Source organism: Hermetia illucens, chromosome 3 (genome assembly GCF_905115235.1).
Source record: "Hermetia illucens chromosome 3, iHerIll2.2.curated.20191125, whole genome shotgun sequence".
Taxonomy (NCBI): domain Eukaryota; kingdom Metazoa; phylum Arthropoda; class Insecta; order Diptera; family Stratiomyidae; genus Hermetia; species Hermetia illucens.
Window position 1 is genome coordinate 49223067 of NC_051851.1, and position 22045 is coordinate 49245111.

At 40.3% G+C, this 22045-nt stretch overlaps 1 protein-coding gene across 3 annotated transcripts in view; it reads left to right on the forward strand.

Moving 5' to 3' along the window:
- Window positions 1-22045, forward strand: part of LOC119652468 (pyrokinin-1 receptor) — a 513354-nt gene that overhangs the window by 334666 nt on the left and 156643 nt on the right. For 2 of the 3 annotated variants that reach the window (XM_038056634.1, XM_038056635.1), the window contains one exon: window positions 10546-11440. In XM_038056634.1, the coding sequence (XP_037912562.1) occupies window positions 10600-11440 (841 nt within the window). In that variant the 5' untranslated portion in view covers window positions 10546-10599. Of the gene's footprint in view, window positions 1-6398; window positions 6415-10545; window positions 11441-22045 lie in introns of those variants that run through there. The other variant, XM_038056636.1, reaches the window with a different exon arrangement.

Here is a 22045-nt window from a genome sequence, read left to right on the forward strand (position 1 = left end):
TTCCTGCCTGCAAAGTAGTTAGACACTATGTTTGTCAGGGGCGTGGCGTGTTCATTCCAATGAGGGACAATTTGATGGCCTACCAGTTACTGAGTTGATAGCATTCTTCACATTCTTGACCACTGGGCAGTACTCTTTTGACCCCCATTGCCATTTCTGAATGTCTATGGCAGTGGCTGCGGTGTCTACCACCACCTTTATTGCATCGTCGGTGGAGCAAACTTTCCTGAACCTAAACTGCAAAATCGGAAAAAGCCCTTTCATTCTCAGCTGTCTCAATCTGTTGACAATCCAGTACCTCCAGTATCTTCTCCATCGTATGACGAGGGATCGCCATATTGTTAGTTTCCTTTTGGCATTAAAACCAAACACTCCTATTTCCAATGTTAAGGAATATCCCGCCGTCGAGTCATTTTTGCATTGCTTGTATAATCATGCCTGTCTTGGGTCGCGGCCACTTTCGCTACTTTATTGGGAATACCATCAGCTCCCAGTGCTTTCTTGTCCTTTATTTTTTTGCATACCTGGAGCAATTCATCTTCGATGACACCCGGTATGTCTCTAAATCAGCTGCACTAATTTCTTCCATGGACAAGTTATTGGCGGTGATTTCTTCCCCTTTATTTTAAAAATCATCACTCTATGGACTGTGCCCGAGGGGTCAGTCAGTTTCGTTGTAGACGATTTTAAAGCTTCTGCTTTGTTTGATGGCTTTCTGTAAATCATGTACCAATTGTTTGTATGTGGGGAGCAGCCCCTGGAAGTCCAATCTCCTCCTCGAACATTCAACGATTTTTCGGGCTTACAGGCACTTTGCCCTCAACGTCTTTATTTTCCTCACTCCACCAGTAGCATGCTGAGCTTCTTCCGCTTGGAACTCTTCTCGGTATTGCAGCATCGAATGCATCGGCAACACCCTGAATTAGCTATTTGGTCAACTTTCCTGCTGATCCTTGTTCCCTACTGGCGGAGTTCATCATCAAAGCAAACGCATCTTTATCGAAGAGGCTATCCTTCCATTTTGGTCCTGCCAGTTTGAAATTCTATGCCATTCTCTGCTCTTTGATTTCAAAGACTACCCCCTGATGAACACTGTGGGTGAATTCTTTGCTAACCCACCACCTCATCTTAGGCAGAAGGGTAAAGTGATGTCAATGATCAAATCCATAACAGCTTGACGATATGAGTTTGCGTCACGTTATTTCCAATTCGTAATTCCAAAGATGCAAACGTTTTCAGAAGCCTTCGACCTCTGACGTTAGTGTGCTTGTTATCCCACTCTGTTGCCCACGCGTTGAAGTTACCTCCGATAACTAGTGCACCCCTAGTGTTTGCGCCAGTTGCCACACTGTCTACCATGGTCTGGAATTATTCTATTGTCCAATTAAATCTTGCATAGCTGTAAAAGTTGATGCCGTTTATTCTAGCCTGGACAAAACCTTCTAATCGTTCTTCGATTTCTAGGAACGTTTGCTCCCCACAAAGCGGCCTGTTTGCTCTTGTCATGAATGAACGCATTATTATCTGGTAGTTTATATGGTTCGCTGATTAGAACCACGTCTGCTCTTTGGTCTACTACAGTTTGTGCCAGGAAATCCTGAACCGCCTCACAGTGATTGAGGTTTATCTGTATTACCTTCATGTTGATTTCGTAGTATTCAAGGCCTTACTGAATACCAGACATTTATTACCGCCAACTACGAGGCGCCTTTGTCTGCTCTTTTCTACTGAACATACGTGATAGGATGCGACAGACAACCTAACATACTTTTATTTTTCCTGCTTCCAAAAGCATTGTCGCACTTTCTGCAGTAAGGATAAGTAGATCTCTAAGGTTACTGCTTCCCCGATTTCGAACTGAGAGCAACTCGCCGCGACTATGTTCTCCTTGGTAGTAATTTCAACGATGTCTTTACATTGGATGATAATACGATTGGTTAGGGTTCTAAACTCTGCTTGTGCGCCCAAAGCTTCTCCGGTCGTCCTTCTGAACTCAGCTAATTTTTTTCATCGCTAAGTTTAAGCAATTGATCCCCGTTTTGAGTTCTTCTCATTTTTGACACTATTTTGCCCATTTGATACAACTTGGGGTCGGTTGTGACGCTGCGCAGTATATCCGCATATGGCATTTCCGCCCATCTTTTGTGTTATTCGCTCTTCTTCACCATCCGTTTCTTGGTAACTTTTGTCCAAGTTACTTCTCTATCGTTCACCTGTTCCAGGTTTGTAACATTTGCATTCTGCATTCGCGGCTTCTAGGTCATTTCTTGCATGCGTCTCGGATTCGAGGAGTCTTCATTCGGGATATTCTCCGTCTTTACAACGGAAGTGTTTAACCCGGGAGTTGTCTGCGAGGAGTTATTCTTCCGAATGCTTCTTTGGCCCTCTTTTCACACCAGTCAATCTCCGTTAATTTATAGAGAACTCTAATAGCCTCAATTGTATCCCTCATTGCTTGTTGATGGAACGTCTTTTTCATCTTCCAACATCTCGACCAATTTCCTAATTTGCTCACCAAGCTTATGGAAATTGCTTCCTTCCGTGACTTAGTCTACTTCCATATTCACGTTCAGCGACGTTCGGGGTTCGCACTCACTGACGCTCCGTTTTGAGCTTGCGCTTGGTGATCTTAGAATTTTAAAAATTCTTTCGATGGGATTTTTCTCGTTCGCCAATTTCAGTTCGCCGTTAAAGTCTCTTCCGGTATTATTTGTGGTATTTGTATCCATGTTAATTAGGTCCCTACTCAAAGCCGCTATCAATGTTCGAGTGTGTAGTCACCAAGTGATCCCATGGTTATCTATACAAGCAGGGAGCCCATGCAAGGGTTGGCGTAAACCCTTTTGGGGTTCTGCGCTCAGTGCCAGATCAGGTATAGTTCATCTGAACCTATACCACCAAACTAAGGATGGCGAAACATTGAGTGTTCTCTGAGGCCTACCAGAGTTTTTAGCAGGACAGAAGCGATGACAACATAAACCTGAATGCCATTTCGGTAACAGTTCACTTTACGTATTCAGGTAACAGAATGTCATAAACGTCAGTCCAAAGTCAACCATCGAAATCGCATTCCAAGGCTGGTGCATGTTATCTAGAATCATTTCCTAATATTTCTCACTGTAGAACAAATAGCACTGATTTAGGCAGATTCTAATCCAACCAATAAAAACAACAATGCAGCATTAGGTGGTCTGTTCCTTCATTCATACATACGCTAAATATTCAGTTCAAAACATCAATTTATATACACAGAAAAAAATATGCAACTACATTAATATTTATATCCTCTTGTGTTCCTTCATTATTGTCAACATCATTCCTGAAAAAAGTGTCAGGACACTGGCCATTGTCCGTTGCAGAAACACATGTGTACAAAGCGGGTTTATATTAGATCTGGTCAAACGTAAGGATATGAGTGTATGTGCACAACATTAATAATGAAAGAAAAAGGACGTATAGGCTTGACCCGTTTTCATCTGAAAAGGGTCACGTCCACATGGACAAATAATTCCCTAATAATGAAATGGTGTCGGCTCCGAATTCTATTGTTGGGTTAATATGTGGTGTGGCATGTTTATATTAAAATGCGAATTTGTATGGATAAAAATATCCACCGTGAAATTAGATCTTATATGCATACAAAAATCTATTAATAAATAGATATATATATATATATATACACATGAAGAACATGTGGGCAAAATAAATGCCCTGTGCGAAACAATCTAATTGTTATTCCTTTGGATCAGTGGATATATTTTAAAAGCATTGAGGTTTTCCAGTAAACGCGTTGCATACCTCTCGCCCTAGTTGTTTTTTCTTGCTGGTCGAAGGGCTTTAGTCGAGCCAAGGAGAATCGTTTGACCATTTCCCCTTGAGCAGACACAATAGACCGGTAGTGTTCAACCCCTGAGAAATCGACAGGAATATATGGTCTTGGCCGCTTGCTTGAAATCTCGCAGGATATACTGGATGCTAAGGATAGGTCCCTGAAATTGTATTTGGAGTCGGTACGCTGATTGGACAAGAAGCTCAACAGCTGCGAGATTTAAGTCACTTTTTGGTGAAGAGCAGCACCTATGGCAATGTCTGTTGACGAATATGTCTAAAGGTGCATCTTGCTGACTCAGAGGAAGACCCGACCAAAATATCATCCAAATATATAATAATAATCATTGCCGCAACAATCTATATTGGATCAGAGTCTTGAGGGCTGTTATAACACTTCATTCAAGACCGTAACGGTACACTACAGTATACTGTAGGAGGCAATGTGGTCAGCATTGCGCTCGCCCGAGATTATTACCCTGATTTGACTCAAGTAGTCATTCATACGACTACCACTGGTATCCGACGTCAAATCACGATACAAATCCCACTGCCACCAGCGAGATTTGAACCACGACCTTCCTTACGATAGCCTTGTGCTCTAACCACTCAGCTATCATCCAAATATACGAAACAGAAGTGAAGGTTTCGCAGCGCAGAGTGGATGAATTTCTGAAAGGTTTCAGCAGCGTTGCACAGTCCAAATTTCATCCTAGTGAACTCGAAGAGTCCGAAAGGTATGCCTATTGTCGTTTTCGGAATGTCTTCAGCAGCTTCAGGGATCTGATCCAGGGTCCAAGGTCGAGAAAATACAGCAGTTTGCGATATAGTGCGCAAAATCGTAGATGAGTGGGAAGGGATATCGGTCTGGAATAGTCTGAATATTTAGACGTCTGTAGTCGCCACAAGGTCTCCCTTCACCGTTGAGTTTAGGAACCATGTAAAATGGCGAAGACCAACAACTGTCGGAAGGTACCCTTAAGAAGTTCTTCAAACTCTTTCCGCGGAACTGCAAGCTTCAGTGGTGGTAATAAATGTACCTTAGAAAAGATAAGGGAGCCAGTAGTGTTGATGTTGTACTGAACGTCATACTTAACCGATTCAGATAGACTACGTTCGGTAGTAATGTTGCTGTATTTTTTAAGAAGTGCGCGAATACGTGCATCGACAACGTCTTCAAAAACGATGGAAAGAGTGCTGGTTGGGCAGGATGAGATTTTTGCTGATGACCTCAGGGAAGTTGTGGGGTTAATGAAGGGCCTGTTATGTATATCCACTGGTAATCCATAGTGGCACAGGAAATCCGCGCCTAAGATGGGAATGCTGATGTCCGTGATAATGAAGCGCCAGGAAAACGTTCGTCGAAGTTCTAAACTCAAGTCTACTTGTCTCTAGCCATACGTGTGGATCGGCAAAGAATTCGTTGTCGCGAGTTTCAATGATTGTGGTATTAAGTCATGATGCCGAGATACGGGAAGAACCGAGGCTTCAGCGCCTGTATCGACTAGATAATTGCACCGACTCAAGGGGTCGTAGATGGTGAAACGGCGTGGGGCTGCATTTTGGGTAGCAGTCGCCAGAACTCCCAGCAAATTTGGTTGGTTTGGTGAGAAATTGCAGGTGCTGCTACGGTTGTTTAGTTTTTCAGCGAACCTACAATGGTACCAGCAAGTCCCGGGATTTCCCGAAGATTCCAATGACCTACTAACCGATTGCCCATTTCGGAAGGTGGATTTAGACACAGACCTAGCCTACTTCTCGAACATAAAGCACCGACCGCCTCTGCCAACTCAGCTGAGCAACCTGGCCTGAGTCGCAAAACACTAACCAACCATGGGTCGCATGTGGACCTCATGAATTCTGTCCGGTGTCGGCTAACATGTCCAGAGATCCGCAATCCGCACATGCCAGGAGGGCCTGTTCTCTCTGGGATCCTCTGCAGCCACAAAAACTGTAGCAGTTCGTTGCCGACTTTGCCACCACCCAAGTACTTCATTTCACGCAATAGTTAGCTTGGCTTATGGTCACCTAGCGTTACCTCTGTTAGTAAGTGGTTAAGTTTAAGCATTTTATAAGCTGCATTTATAGTGCGGCAGTTTTGTCAGAGCTCACTTTGGTATTCAGATCACCGTCATGATTAAAATGTGACTTTATCTGAAATCTTCGTTAGTGCATAGCACTGCACAATTGTGATGTTCTTATGCCTGGGCCAAATACTTGCAGTTAAGACCTTGTTAGAAACCAACTTCCAGATGCAGAGAGCGGGCCTTCCGATAGCCGCCAGTGACTTTCCAGAGTAGAAAAGTGCATTCCTGCAAAAGGGAGAGGAGTACTGCGCATATTTCAGGAACCAATCATTGTTCGTTTTTGATAGCCAAATGTCTCCGGCGTGTTGGTTTTGTTGATGTTTCTGTAGCAACGTTTCAAAATTTACAGGTTGTTAGCCTAGAAATTCGATTAGTGGTCTTTTACCGCAACTCAAAGGCCAGTTTCGGAAGTTTCGCATATTTACAGGGATATCTACAAAGTATCGTCTCTTCTTCGCATGTGTGAGGATTAATTGGCCGAATATTTTCCAATTTCAAGGTAAATGTATCTATATCAATTTCATTACTAAACTTGTTTTGTCAATCTAAATGACTTTTGCATGAACTTAATTCCATATCTATTTTACCAAGGCCATTCGAAAATTAGGCATGCGAAAATTATATATTTGAAACACTTTCCACGCGCTTCGTACTCTGAAGACAAGTATTTACGAGGAAACGGATGTAATCTGCTTCCGCTCAAGAAGTTCAGAATTCAATATATAATAGTATATATGCGTACATAATTATGATAGTTATATTAAATTTTGCTGTACTTTATGGAGAGCCTTTGGAAGGAGGGATGTTGAAGCGTTGTAATTTCTTTGAATTACGGTTGCTATCTCACCCAATTTCAGATAAGATGCAAGGGCTTCATTCGTATGTATAATTTCAACGATTTTCGAAGTTAAATGATAAATGTAGGAGATGACTTTGATCATTTACCTAGCGGTAAATTCTAGTATCATCATTTTGAAATCGCATCAGATTATCAGCACTCATATGTATATGCTACTCCGAAATAACGCACAACTATTCATAGTTCCTGATTACATTGTTCTTGTTCAGGAGGGAATGCCACTTTAGGTTACCAGTTTTCAAAGAGGACATGGCTAAAGCTTACTGTATTGATTCTATCTAGCTTGGGACGATTTTCAAAGAAGAATTTCACTACTGCGAAGAATGCCTTCCATTTCAAAACTACCAAGCTAAACCGTAGTATGTAGATGGCCTTTTTCCGAAATGCAATGCTGCAGTGGTTGCGCCTCCGGACTGTTCACTGCTACAGTAATCTAAAATCGGGTCATCCAGAGAAGAATGATGATGCGAACAACTGAGAATGTAAAAGGTTATCTCAATAATTGAATTTTGTGCATACTGGGATAGTCAAAACGATTCTGATACCTGGAATTCGGAACGCTGGTAGTTAGTAGAGCAGATGAATATCTCCTTCCTTTTCGAACTAATTCGAGATATCAAGCTTGCTATGATGCTTTATACTATGTCGCATCAAAGGTTCAATACTTTAGAATAAACTATATCTAAAATACATTTGAATCAATATGCCGTCCAGGAAGAGTGGCAGAGAGAGAGGCTAATTGGATACCATTCAAACCTTTCGTATATTTCTGCCGATGCGGAAGAACAATCTTTCACATTAAAGATAATTTTAACACAGGTGAATTGAAGAATTGACTATTGAATATGTTACTGTTTACTTGATACTCTTGTTGCTGACGTACTAAGCGGCAAGATGTATTGTTTCTCTATTCTTTGAATAGCTTCCATGCTGCAGCATGAAGCTAAATTTCATGGATGGATTCGATGGACCTACGTTATCAACCACAACTCGATACTTTTGCTTTTAATTTTCAAACCGAAAAGATATGACCTGACCTCTTATTGGTATGGTTTATGTTATAATGTCATGTCCCCATGCTTGCTTCCAACGGCGAGACTATCGTGTTAAAGGGGCCAAGTTTGCTAACCTTAACAACATATTGCAATTATGGCTATTTTGAACCGTGCTTCTGTTTAAGTTAATTCATCCCGGATAATTGATATGTTTTTGTTTTCAATGACGTATTTACTTCATCGAATCCTTTGAGACCTCTGTGAACGTTAACATTTTCGACATACGAAGGAATACCGCTGATCATTTATAGTATCTCGGACTGAGTTTTCTGCACCAACTCGATATTGGATATGCACGCTAAATCCCGAAGTTACAAGACACAAGTATATATCGCGTTTGTAAAGCAGAAATTTGTACTCGAACCCCAGGTTAGAGTTTTTACTTAGAACTCCATGCAAGTTTTCGTCTTCACCTTCATTTTATGTGTTTTTGTGTTAACATGTCGTGTCACGTTAGTCGTCTATCCAGGCGTATACCGAGATTCTTTACCCCTTTCTGTTGAGAAATTATTATATCATTAACATAAACTATAAGGAAGTTGTGCGCAGCAAGGTAAAGGTAAGGTGACGACATTTCAAACAACTGTACTGAAAGCCACTATTTCATTTTAAAAATCAAACCTTTATTCCACACTTTGTCGAAGGCTTGCATTATTTTCAAGGGGACCACTGAGTAATATCCTTCTTCGCACTCCTACTTTTTAGTGCCCGGTATTCCATTCGCCGTTTCCGGGGCCAATTTCTGAGGCCAAAATGCATTCAATAATATGTAATATCCCCATATTTTTTCTACCTCTTTAGTTATCCCTTTTTATTTCACAATCCCATCACGTCCTTCATATAAATACAATACTTAAACTAGTTAAATTTTCTTATCTTTTAAACCATCCAACAACTGGTCCCTTTCCTTTAAAATTCATAATCCAACTTCATATTCTATTTGTTTATACACTTGCTCATTATTGTTGCTGTTGACGCTGAACCGGCATGGACTTTTAGGTTCAAGGTCACGGGCCACGAACGAAATTAGCTAAATTGAGACCGGCTGGTCGATTGACAGCGAATGAGCTGAACCGGATTTAGAGGCCATGGGGAAGATGAACATTTAGTGGAATTAGTTGGATTTTGTTTCTAGTTTCAGAATGACCTACGATTTTAGTGTGCTGCTATTCTTTTGCAGCGTGTGAGGCTACTACCCCAAAATCTGATAAGCACATTCCTTTCCTGTGGGAAAAGTCAGATTTGTGGGAAATAGGTCTGCGTGGGAGTTTCTAACGGGTAAGGTTGCTAAGGGAATATTATCGAAAGTGAATGGTGTTTGGATGAACGATTCCGACATTTCATGACAAATTTGATGCTAGACCAATACCAGTACCATGTTTCGAAATGAATTCAAGTGGATGAGTGCTTTGCGCTGGATCGGAACCAGTCATTGGTGCTATGCTACTCTTCGGCACACGTCAAGGAAACAAAATCTAGGTCGTTATTGTGAAAGTCATCAACCTGAGATTAGGTTTCACTTCACTTCCGTCTTCCTTTCATATCGCGTACGAGAGGCAGACTTGTGCCCGAACAACATCTTCTTTTGAGATAGTGGTTAATTGAATGTAGGAATATGGAATTTTAACCAATAGTTTATTTTTCTCATCATGTGAAATACCCCAAGCAACTGTCTATCGGTTCTACGTCGTTTAGTAACAAATGTCTAAAACTGTCGTCACGTAATTTGGTGAGAATGCGAAAAGGAGCATCATTTTCTGTTAAGTTTAAGAGAGTATGGGATATCAAATAAAAGGCTAAATTATTCATCATCATCAATGGCACAACAAACGGTATCGGGTCTAGGCCTGCCTTTATAAGGAACTCCAGACATCCCGGTTTTGCGCCGAGGTCCACCAATTCGATATCCCTAAAAACTCTCTGGCGTCCTGACCTACGCTATCGCCCCTATTATTAACTTACAAAATTGGTCTATCAGGTATGAGATAAGGGAGTTGGGACCTACTTTCGGACTTATTGGATATCTAAAAGGGCAGCTGCAATGGCGAAAGTGGGCCCCTATTTCGCTACCGGGAAGCTGAAACTTCTTGCAAGATTAACGGAAAAAGATTAATGTTGCAGTTAGTCATATATATGTACATCGTTTTCCCTTTTACACTTTCTGTTGACTCAAATCAATTTATTTTTAATGATGTCATTTTGATTTTATTTAATAATAATAATAATAATCATTGGCGCAACAATCCATGTTGGATCAGGGCCTTGAAGTGTGTTAGAGCACTTCATTTAAGACCGTAACGGTACACTAGGAGGCAATGTGGTCAGCATTGCGCTCGACCGAGATTATTACCCTGATTTGACTTAGGTACTCATTCACAGCTGAGTCGACTGGTGTCCGACGTCAAATCACGATACAAATCCCACTGTCACCAGCGAGATTTGAACCGCGACATTCCGTACGATAGTCTTGCGCTCTAACCACTCAGCTATTCGGACACTTGATTTTATTTGATTCGCGATAATTCGAAAAATATTGAGCTGATTGTATCAAAATGGAGCTGAGGTCTTGTAGGAACAGCTTTGTAGCTCTGTAATAGAAAGGAGTTTAATTGCGAAGTTATTAATACTCGCTAGAGGCATCAAGCATCTAGAAATAACATTACATAATATCAGTTTGGAACTTTGGGACTAAACTATCTTTTCTTTTCGATTTCAGTTTGACCAATAACAACATAAAGTCGCCGAACATCCAAATGATTAAACGACCAAAATGGAGCATCGACTCGACGCAAATTCCAGCTTTCTGCTAAATGATTCTTCACTAGAACTTTTCGACACCGCATTCAATAACGCGACATATTATTCTGATAATATAACAACGGTGAGCTTGGCGGAACTTTTCGGACCAGAACGCGATTCCTTGTTGATAGTGATCCCCATTACCATAATTTACGCGGCCATTTTCATAACAGGAGTTATCGGTAACATAAGTACGTGCATCGTGATTCGAAAAAATCGATCTATGCATACCGCAACCAACTACTACCTATGCAGTTTAGCTATCTCGGATTTTCTGCTACTTTTGTCTGGTGTTCCTCAAGAAATGTATTTCATATGGTCAAAATATCCTTACGTATTCGGTGAAGTGTTCTGTATCGGCCGCGGTTTTGTTGCAGAAACGTCAGCTAATGCAACAGTCCTGACAATAACAGCATTTACGGCGGAACGCTACGTCGCTATATGTCACCCTTTTATGGCGCACGCAATGTCGAAATTGAGCCGGGCGACAAGGATCATTCTATTTATATGGTTCGCTTCCTTTATGACGGCGATTCCGCAAGCAGCGCAATTCGGGTTAGTGTACCAATACGGAGTGTCGCAGTGTATGGTGCTCAGAGTTATAATCAAACACTCATTCCAATTATCAACATTTATATTCTTTTTTGCACCAATGTCGATAATTTTCGTTTTATATCTGTTAATCGGACTGAAACTTTATCAAACTAATTTGGTGCGAAGTTCCAACGGAAATATTTTGCAAAGGGTAAATGGGAACAACTCATTGCGATCGCAAAGCCAACATGGAACCAAAAGAGTGCTAAAAATGTTGGGTAAGTACGATAATTATGTTAAGATTAATTAGCACTAATTTTTCTAAGTACCTAGTGACAATTGCCGAGGCACGAACAAATGCCATTTAATTTAAATTGTTATTACCGTACAAAGTTGAATATTTCGTCGCGAGGACGACTTTTTTGTTGACATAAAACAATTTGCATTTACATGAAAAAAATATTTAACTTCTGTAATGTTTTACATCTATAGTATCACCGGAATGAGATGGGAATTGGTGGGAGGGGGGAGTCATTGCTGCGTAATGGTCAGTTAGTGCCGGGTCACTCCGACATGACTTGTTCTATAAAGTCCTTGAAAGTTGGTATTTGCTGAAATCATGGTCTTTGATTGGAAAATAAGAAACAAAGACGAGAATCTTATTCAAATTGGCCTATCTGTTGAACGATTTTTTAGGAAACGATTGTATCTATTAACATGGAATTTGATGAAGATATTGAAACTGTGGGTCCCCTATCTTCGTAGTGGATGTCAGACTGAGGCTAAGAGGAAGAGCGCTATATATGCAAAAGGAAAATGAAAATTTTCACTTACGGATGACTTTATATGTGCGACATCAAATGTCCCTTTATAATATCTGGATCCCAAAGTACTATTCACTCCGATCTCTGTTCAACTAGAGTCGTTAATATTATAGCATATTATTATATTTTTAAAAACTTGATTTAACTCCCCTTCAGTTAATTGTACTCGGTATTTAATGGAATATGGCAGATTCGTTTGTGCATCGCAGGACCGGGGGTATGATGCTAAGTGGAGCACATTGGAGCACATCAGCACTAGAAATCTGTTGACCTACGTGCATATAGGCAGAATATTTACACAGGAATTGCTCCGTGGATTCTGCCTCCTTGTTACGCACCATCTTCTAAGAATCCCATTCCCAACATATGTCTAGCTAGTAAGATAAGTGTCTTCCAGGATAAACTTTTCAGTATGTTTGTTTTGTTCTGACAACAATCATCCTTGATTTCATTTCCTCCCTCCCCCCTCCCTCATATACTGAATCTAATTATAGAGTTCAAAAGAGTTTTACATTCCTGAACAGTTTTTCTAGTACTTTTCTGGTACTTCTGGCAAACTCAAAACTATTGCCTGGTTAAGATTGCGAAATACTAAGCGTTCAATTGCTTGTCAGTGACGTAGGTTGCTGTTCTTATGACCGCATATACATATTTCAACCTAAAAGACCATCGCATATTGTCCGAAAGGAAAAACTTACTTCTCATTTCTATTTCTCAGGTAGACCCCACCTCACAACTTTCTGTTTGCTTTTCTGCATGGTTCTCTGGCTCTTGCTAAGTTCGCAAGGAATAATGAGCAGAATCATAGGATTTAGCGCACTGGTAAGCATGTTAGTTTTCATTTTTAGGGTGCAAATTTATCGCTTTCTGGCGAATCTCCAGACTACACCGGCACTTCAATGGGAATAATTTTAAGCTAATCCTTCGGGTTCCAGGTTCTTTGAACTGCTCAAAGGATAATACAGCAGCTCTTCCTTCCAGTTTCTCTTACCAGATTTTTACGATAAAGGATATCACTCAACTCTGGAGTTTGTGAAAATTCTATTCACTTGTCTAAACGAGTTGAACTGGTTCATCCCTTTCATATTTGCGCAACCTTCATTTTCTCACATTATGTTAGAAACGAGTCTCATTTCAAACTACCTACAAGTCTCTCCTGTTCCTGTAGCATGATTGAGAAGTCGTCTGATTGATTTCCCGCGTTTCTGCAGTTCTCAGTACCACCAACTGGTATTCTAAATTTACTGCGAGAGCAAACCTATTCAAAGAATTCTGAAAGTGAAAGATTCAGAGTTTGCAACGTTTTATCGCCTAGCGAGCTGAATTTTACTACCAAGAGATTCACTAAAACCTTTCCCAATCTGTTCTGCTACGATTCCATCTTTGTTTTATAGTTCACTCGTCAAACATCCGCCAGCCTCTAAACAACTTTAAGTACAAATTTTTGTAAGGCAATTACTACATTTCTCCTTTGCCCGAGAAACATTATGCAAACTCTAGGTTCACAGTCATGAGACCAGCTGAAATAATGAAATCAAATAGATTTTCTTCTCTGGGGCTCCATTGGCCACCTCCTCAACACATATACCTCAAACTATTACCAGTTTGAGTGCACTTAATTCCACATACGGTACCAGGTCCTTTAATTTTTGCGGCTGTGGAAACAGAAAATAATAATGTAGGTACCCAGGGGCAAATATGTAGCTTTTCCCTGGTAGTCTGATATGAACGCAGCTGGATGCTAATCTCAGAATTCTCTAAGCATGATTGCCTCTAACATAGTTGATATGTAGTATATCAAGAACAAAGCTTACTCACTTTCACGCTGTCTCTGAATCCCCACGAATGTGGCTCAAGAATCAGTCCCAATCCCAATTTGCACAAATTCGTGATCTATGTAATTGACCCCGTCCCCCACGCTAGAAGCTTGCAATTTATTCACGCTGCGGTATTAAGCTCTGCGCTTCCGGAATAATGCTTCATTTTTCGCTGCGACAAGAACCCGGCTACATCACAATTAAACATCTACTCCGCATCGAACCTGTTTTCTCTTCCTCTAGCTCTAGTTTTGATTGTAGAGTCTTAATAACCACAGGTTGTCAGGTTGCTTTCCTTGCCTTTCTTCTTCAGCAGTGATTTTACGCTCTCTATACTCAGCCTAACTGATGATTCCAGTTTTCTATTTGCTTATACCCTCTCACTCTTTCCTTGTTCTTATCAATATTTTTTCAGTGTTAAATTGCAAAAACACCAAAAATTTCTTGAACCATACTCTCTGAATCATGCACAGTGAAAGTATCTGGCTTCTAAAAATGTCGCTCATCTTACTCACTCCAACGCTATGCGATCTTCTATGAAATCAATAATTAAAAACCATTGCGCTCTCTACGCCTCTTCTGCTACCATGCGTTCGTTGTCTCTCTCCTCGCTCCTTCCTTCGGTGAGTTCCCCACCGTTAAGCTGGGCACCAATGTACAACCTGGTCCCAATGGGCTACCCATCGTATTCCTTGTTAATATTCCCTCTTTTGTATATAATCTCAAAGGCGGAGAATCTACTGTAGCTGCAAACTACCGTCCTGTGTCTAAAACCTTGGATGCTGTTAATCACAATATTCTCCTCTCAAAACTCTCTCTGCTCAAGTTATCCTCCTATCTATCTTCTGGACAGCTTCGTTTCATGGTTATTCATCTCATTCCAAATCTTCTTCCTCTAGAATTCCCCAAAGTCTTAGCTAAGCGCCGTACTTTTCCCCTTTTTAAGGTTCTGTGTAAAACAAGACCTTATTAAAATCGCTTTACTGCCTATCTGTCTGTCTGTCTGTCGGTTTGCTTGTCCGTCACACGCATTTTTCTCGGAGATGGTTTTAGCGATTCACACCAAATTTGGTGAAAAGGTGGGAACTGTAACGCTCACGCATACAGTGAGTTATATCGAATTTAAGGGGGAGTCCCATACATGCAAAAGGGGGGTGTACATTTTTTTTCATCAAATGTAGTCATGTGGGATATCAAATGAAAGTTCTAGGTTAGTATTTTCCGAATCCGGTCTTAGTTTTGACATTTGTTGGAACGGTGGGGAGTGCAGGGGGCTGAAAGTGATCATCCGACCCATCCTCAGAAACTACCCCCCCGAAAAATCTGAAGAAAATGTTATGTAAACAAAACCTTGAAAAATGCTTGTCGATTTGTTACAAGCCAACACTTTTTCTCTTTTTGTAATTACAAAAACAAAATACCATAGCAAAGGAACCGTTACTATTTGCATACGCACAGATTAGCGACATCCCTAAGTTGTCAGAGTTTTGGAAAGCAACAACTCAAAGTACCGTTAGGTAGAATTACGCATTTTGAAGGCAAGAGGTGTTGAGTTTTTTAAACGCATCAATCCTAGTTTGGTTTTGTTTTGACCGAAATGGGTCGCAAAGGACAACAGTTGTCCGTAGAAGTGAAAAATTGAATTATCAGTCATTATAAACGCGGTCTGTCTGAGATCCAAATATCGAAAATAGTGAATAGACCCAGAACAACTGTGCGTTTTATAATTAAAAAGTTTAAAGAAGGAAATTCAGTTAGCAACAAACGCAGATCTGGTCGACCAAAAAAATTGACTGAAACTGCAGAGCGTTGGCTGGTAAGGCAAATTAAAAAGGGACCAAAGACGAATGCCGCAAAATTAGCAAATGCTATCAAGGAACATTTAGACATATAGGTTACATCCCAAACCATCCGAAATTACCTATTTTCAAATAGCTGTGAAGCCAGGTCAGCTCGAAAAAGCCATATATATCCAAAAAGAACCGGAAGAAGAGGATTCAATTTTCTCCGGAATATGTAAACAGGCCCGCAGGATTTTGGTTTGATTTTATTTTTGCAAACGAAAGCAAATACGACCTCTTTGGATGCGATGGATGAGCGATTGTGTACAGAAAGCCAAACACTGAGTTGGATCAACGAAATGTTCTGACTGCGAAGCATGGCGGGGGTGGTTTGACGGATTGGGGTGTATGGCGGCGCCGGGGGTAGGAAATATAGTGCCAATCAACCATACTATTTTAACATTTTAAAAGAAAATTTGCGTGCCAATGCCATGAAACGCGGAATCGAACGAAGTTATAAATTTTATCAGGATAACGACCCAAAGCACACAGCTCACAATACCAAGCTTTCTTCCTTACAATTGACCAAACGTCATTAAAATACCAGCCCAAAGCCCCGATCTCAACCCAATAGAGCATGTATGGAGTATTTTGGAAAAAGGCTAAGAAACCGCCAATTCACTAATGTTAACCAGATGAAGGAGATCCTCAAGGAAGAGTGGCTAAAAATCGACGTAGAAACGATGATTGCGAGAAGTTATTCGTCGTCTGTCTGTCCGTCATACGTATTTTTCTCGGAGATGGCGGTAGCAATTGACACGAAATTTGGAAGAAAGGTGGGAACTGTGCACTTTCACGCGTATAGTGAGTTACATCCTTTTACGCCGAATTTTTTCTTCATCAAATATAGTCATGTGGGGTATCAAATTAAAGGTTTCGGTTGGTACTTTTCGAAGCCGGTTTTAGTTTTGACATTTGTTGGAAAGGTGCATGTATCACGTGCTACATACTAATGGGACAAATGCACACTCAAATCTCTTTATAAAAGAAATATACAAAACCTTTCATACCTTAAGCGTCTAGCTTCCGGTTTCCCAACTTGTTTCTGCCCTGCATAATAGCCGGGTTACATAGGTTTAGTGGTATACCAAGAAGTTTTATCATTTTTGCATCCCTGCAAATTTCCATCGCTGCGAGGGCTTATTGACGTCAAAATTATTTTTCTTAAATATTTTTCATTACAGTGCAAACCATTTAACGTTCTCTGTCCATGCCACCGCCATCCTCCAGACGTCTTGAAGAGTCCCAAATGTACTATTCTCGATTTGACCCTGTGTTCTTATTCAGTTGTATACGATAAACGACATAATTTATTCTTTTGGCAATTCGATTTGGTCCTTCCTATTGAGGTTACGCCTAAGTTGCACCTTGCCTCCGTCCTTTCATTCACTATGCCTATTTGTTGTGTAATTATTTTATGGATCTCTATCAAGTTTCGTTCAGTTCCTTACCATAAAATTTTCGCCACTACCCTTTTTTACGTAACAAATCCCAGTAGGGAGCCGCAAAGCAGACCGGCAAATTACTTTCGCTGGCGAATTTGAAATTGTTTCACGAATTTTCGTTCGATATTCCATCAAAAACAGCAGTACTGCCTCATCCCAGTTCTTCTGATCTTTTTTAATGACCTTTTTGAGATGATTCTCCAACATTCGATGAAACCTTTTCACTATTCCCTCTGATTGTGGTTGGATTTGTTGTTCGGGTTTTCCGGATGTCTAATAATTTGCATACATTTTTAAAAAACTTCGTCCCGAAACTTTTTCCCTGGTCTTTATATACATATATATGTAGTTCTAAAGAGACTTCAAATTGACATATTCAATTTTTCACAAATGCGTCCACGCATGTATGCACTAGCCTCCTATTTGTTTGCTGATCATTGAAAATGAACTTGCTATATCCATGGGGAAAGACTCGAATCCAATCCTGTAAAATCGATTCTTGATTTTCCTAATGGTTCTGATTATATCCAAGTGACTACCACTTGTTTCATTATATACTCCTCATTGATTTCAGCTACTTGTGCCTTTGAAACAATGATTAGCTTTTGTAAAGGTTTTCCTTGCTCACTTTTCGAGACACAATAAAGACATCCATCTACAACCTTTTCGAGTTTTCCCAAGAACCTCACACTGCTCCTTTATTGTTCTGCGACATGTATTTGTTGAATGACCCTACGCAACCATTCTGGGGTAGTGGTCACCATTGTGCTTAGACACTTGTAAAAACGGTTACCCGATTCTCATTGCTGTCAATAAATCTTGTTGCGTAACAATATTTCCTTTAAAGTTTGTTTAGAACTCTGCCTGGTCGACCAATAACCTTTGATAGAACTTTATCAGTTCTATAATCACTCGCACCGGCATCCAACAAGAATTTCTTCCCCGGAATAAGATACTCCACACCCCCAACCCCCCGACAAGTTTATGCGGACTGTTCGAAATGTTTAGAAGGATAGATAGAAATCGACGGTAGTAAGTAAATCATACAGAAAACTTCGCAGCAAGTAAAAGTTTCTGGGTCTTAGCCAATTTTTCACGCACGCAACTATATCTTCCGCATTTCTACATATTCTTAAACCTGCTACACTTCAAACTTGGACACTAAGGCAAAATATCCCTATCTTGGAGCTATTTACTATGTATGCAGTATGTCCAATGAAAAAAGCAATAAAAAAATTGAATTGTGGGTCTGAAATTACAAAGAACTTTCATTTATGAAAGGCAACTTGCGAACCTCTCACTATCAGCCAAGAATTTAGTATCTTAGATACATAATCTAAAATATGATTTGCCCAATATCGAAATCGAGTTAGCTGAATATGCTTTGAACATAGGCTGAAATATTTTATGTGCCCTTCAAGCTATATATAACCGTCTTTCCCGCCAAGGACAATCCATAAGTTTCCTCGCGAAACAGCCAATAACTTTCTTCGCAACTCATAGCATGTTATGTAGTCCAAAGTCCTTCAATAAGTCTGGTTTTGCTATGAGGTGATTGAATGCCATGTCACGTTCCGAACATTAGTGGAAGTGATTCTTTAAGCATCTATACTTCCGGGATTCATATGTCCCATTATCACATATGATTTCCTTCATAATTCCAAATGTGTTGCCGTTGCTTTTTACGAAGGACATATGTAGCTTCTCACACTCTTCAGAAATGATTAGTCGCTTATTTATAAATAGGAAGAATTAAGTTTCCTTTCCAGAATTTTCTTTCATTAATCTTCCAATCAGTTAGATTTCATGGAGATAACAACTTCTAATGATTATATTCTGTTTAGCAAAGCTTTTCAGAGCATTCTCGCAAATAAGCCGTTTTATTCTTTACTCTGTGCTTAGATAAATGTATTTCATAAGACCACAAGCGTTACACTGAGATAGGGACCCCATTGAAGCTGGAGATTGAGAATTCACTCAAAGTATTATGTCTTATTGTAAAAAATGACAAAAAGGATAGAATTTTGTATTCTAGCAACCTGCAAATTACTATCCACCATCTTCCTAATGAAACAATATCCATGACTCAGAAAAAGAAGGCCTTATGAACTACATTTTGGTTATCTATGATACGAGTTAACATCTAGGCTAGCTAACTTCATTTTGACCTACAGTCACAGAACTACAAGCTGGATTAGCTGAAGTTAAGCGACGTTAGATGTTAGGAGTTCAGAAAGCATTTCTTTTCGCCTTTTGATATTGGTCTATGATAAGCCCCTCATCCACCGTGAATCCGGCATAGTACTGTTGCGGTAACAGTAAGGCAAGATGCACCCTCATGTCTCGAGAGCCACTTTTGGACAGGAAACTGACTGGGAAATCTCAGTGTAGAATGAGGAACGTTTCAGTAGTACATTGTTACGCACCAAGAGAGACTTCGAATACAGATTAGAAGGGGCCTTTCTTCTCGTAGAATGTAGTTCAGAAGTGCCTTCTAAAGGTATCATTTTGATCGTGATGGATGGGCTCTGACAACACTTCGTCCAGACAAACGATGGGGAAACTCAATCTTGGCGATCGCATCATATCTTGAAAAGTACAGTAGCAGAAGCTGAAACAAATGAGAATAGAGAAGGTTTCATAACCGTACAAAACAGTACGAAAGAACTCAAATACTTCCTTTTAAGGATATTTAAGATATTAAGCAGCTGAGCTGCAAGTAATCGTAACATGCGAGTATGGGGTGCTCCTCCTAACAAGAGTGGAACACCACGTCTATCATCAATGTATGTAACCGAAGTAAAGCAGTTAAATTTAACGGTCTCCCCGCGAAATCATTCAGCCCAGCCCTTGCAGAGATACTACTTCAAATTGTACGGAAATCTTGGAAACCCAAAATCTTTCCGAAAAGGTTGAAGAAGAAATGCAACAATTGGAGGCTTATTTGCGTGCTTTTTATTGTTCCTAACAGAGAATTAATAATCATTCTGGGATCATCAGCTCGAGATTCTTTCCGTGATGCCATTAGAAAAGTCGAACGATTTGATGACCGACTGATGAAGCAGAACGTTATATCAGCTGAACGCACTATTCACTTCATCACCGGGTACGCACTACAGGCAGGTTGTCCCGGTGCCGAGGATGGGAAAACCTGCAACCTGCCTGCTGACGCCTATATGATTATAAGCGACTTAATGGTCATGTGGGGGAAAAAGCTGATGGTAACAGGTTCCATGGGGGAAAAGGGTTTAGAGAATGCAATGAGGGTGGCGAGCGTATAGTAGATTTTGAGGACTCCAATGACCTTGCACTTGTGGATAAATGGTTCATCAAAAGATTGTCTTATCTTTTTATAGTGGGAACAGTAAAATGCAAATCTCATAAGACATTGACATTTTATCACCGTCACTGAATGCAAAGCCCTTTCCTAAGAGACCATCGCACTTCAACATCGGCCGTTGATTGCCGTTTTACGAATCAACACAACAATTAAACAGCGTAAAGAGCCCACTGGTCTGGTTTCGTGGGAAAAAAGAAGATATGATTTTACTTACGGGATTACCAACCATTAAGAATGTAGAAGAATCGCAGAACCAAATTAAAGACATGATCCACAAAGCGACCTATGCAAACCTCGGGCTTACCAAGTCAGTTAAGCGGTTCATCAACCGAGATATTGGGCTTTGGAATGAAGATGTTGAAACGAAGGTCCGTAAAAAGAATCGCCTCCGCGATTAAACGCTGTCCATTTGACAAATTTATAAGAATGCCAACTGGGAAGCAAAGAAAGCGTCTTTTACGATACACTGGGCACACGGGATGTCGACCGAGATCTATCATATATCGACTTGCCAAAAGCCGACACCAACGAAAGATATCGAACACTTTTGTTGCGTTAACGACAAGAACGGTACTTTGCTTACTGATCGACGAACCGCGCGAGTATATTTTCACCAAATTTCAACTTGTTCATCTTCTGCTTCCACAAGCATTTCCGACATTTAAACTATTTGGACCTGTCATCGCGACTGAAATTGGGGAAGCAATAAAACGAGCTCTGGAAAGCGAAGAGCTGTGGCTCATTGAATTTTTCATTCTGGTTATTGAGGAAAGTAGATGACCATATGACTGGCAAGAAACTACCACAGTTTGAATAAGGGACTTCCGGAAAACCGGAAGCTGGACGCTGAAGGTATGAAGGCTTTGTTTTCATCTTTGAGTGATAATTCCCTATTCACGTTTTCCAACTCGTATAAACTTCCCATTCACGATATTGTTTGATATACATACGCCCCTTAAGCTTATCCTAGAGTCGTAAAGATATAGTAATGTACGGGGGGGGGGGGGGGGGGGGGGGCGATCATATACTGAAGTTTAATCAAAATCGTACTATTTCGAATAAAGTTATAGTAGCTCAAAGTGGTTTTTGAAGTTTTGTGTGAAACAAAACCTTATTAGAATCTATTCAATGTTTGCCTTTCTCCAAAATGGCTGAACTGATTGTTACAAAATTTGGTGAGGATATGAGGTCTATCTGTCCCTTTACATGCAGCGAGTGGCCTCATTTTGTCGTGAGTTTGAAGGGGGCCCCCTTGAAAAAAAAGTCGAGTGTAAGTTTTTTTTTTCACAGAATATAGTCATGTAGGGTATCGAATGAAAGGGCTCGAATAGTACTTTTCCAAAGTGGTCTTACTTCTTATATAAGGGAATGAGATCTCAAAATCTGTGCCCTAAAAAGGAAGACAGGTCTCGGACTTAGAACCTACTCAACCGAAAAATTACAGTGATATATTTTTACAATATCTAGGCTTCAAAATATATCGCGTTTCGATATCTCTACAAATAAAGTTAATATTAGTATATTACCACATTTTCGAAATTTACGCGAAAACCCCCCTTAAGTTTATCCTAGAAGTAGAAAATTTGGGATTCGTTTAGGCGATAATATAGCCCATA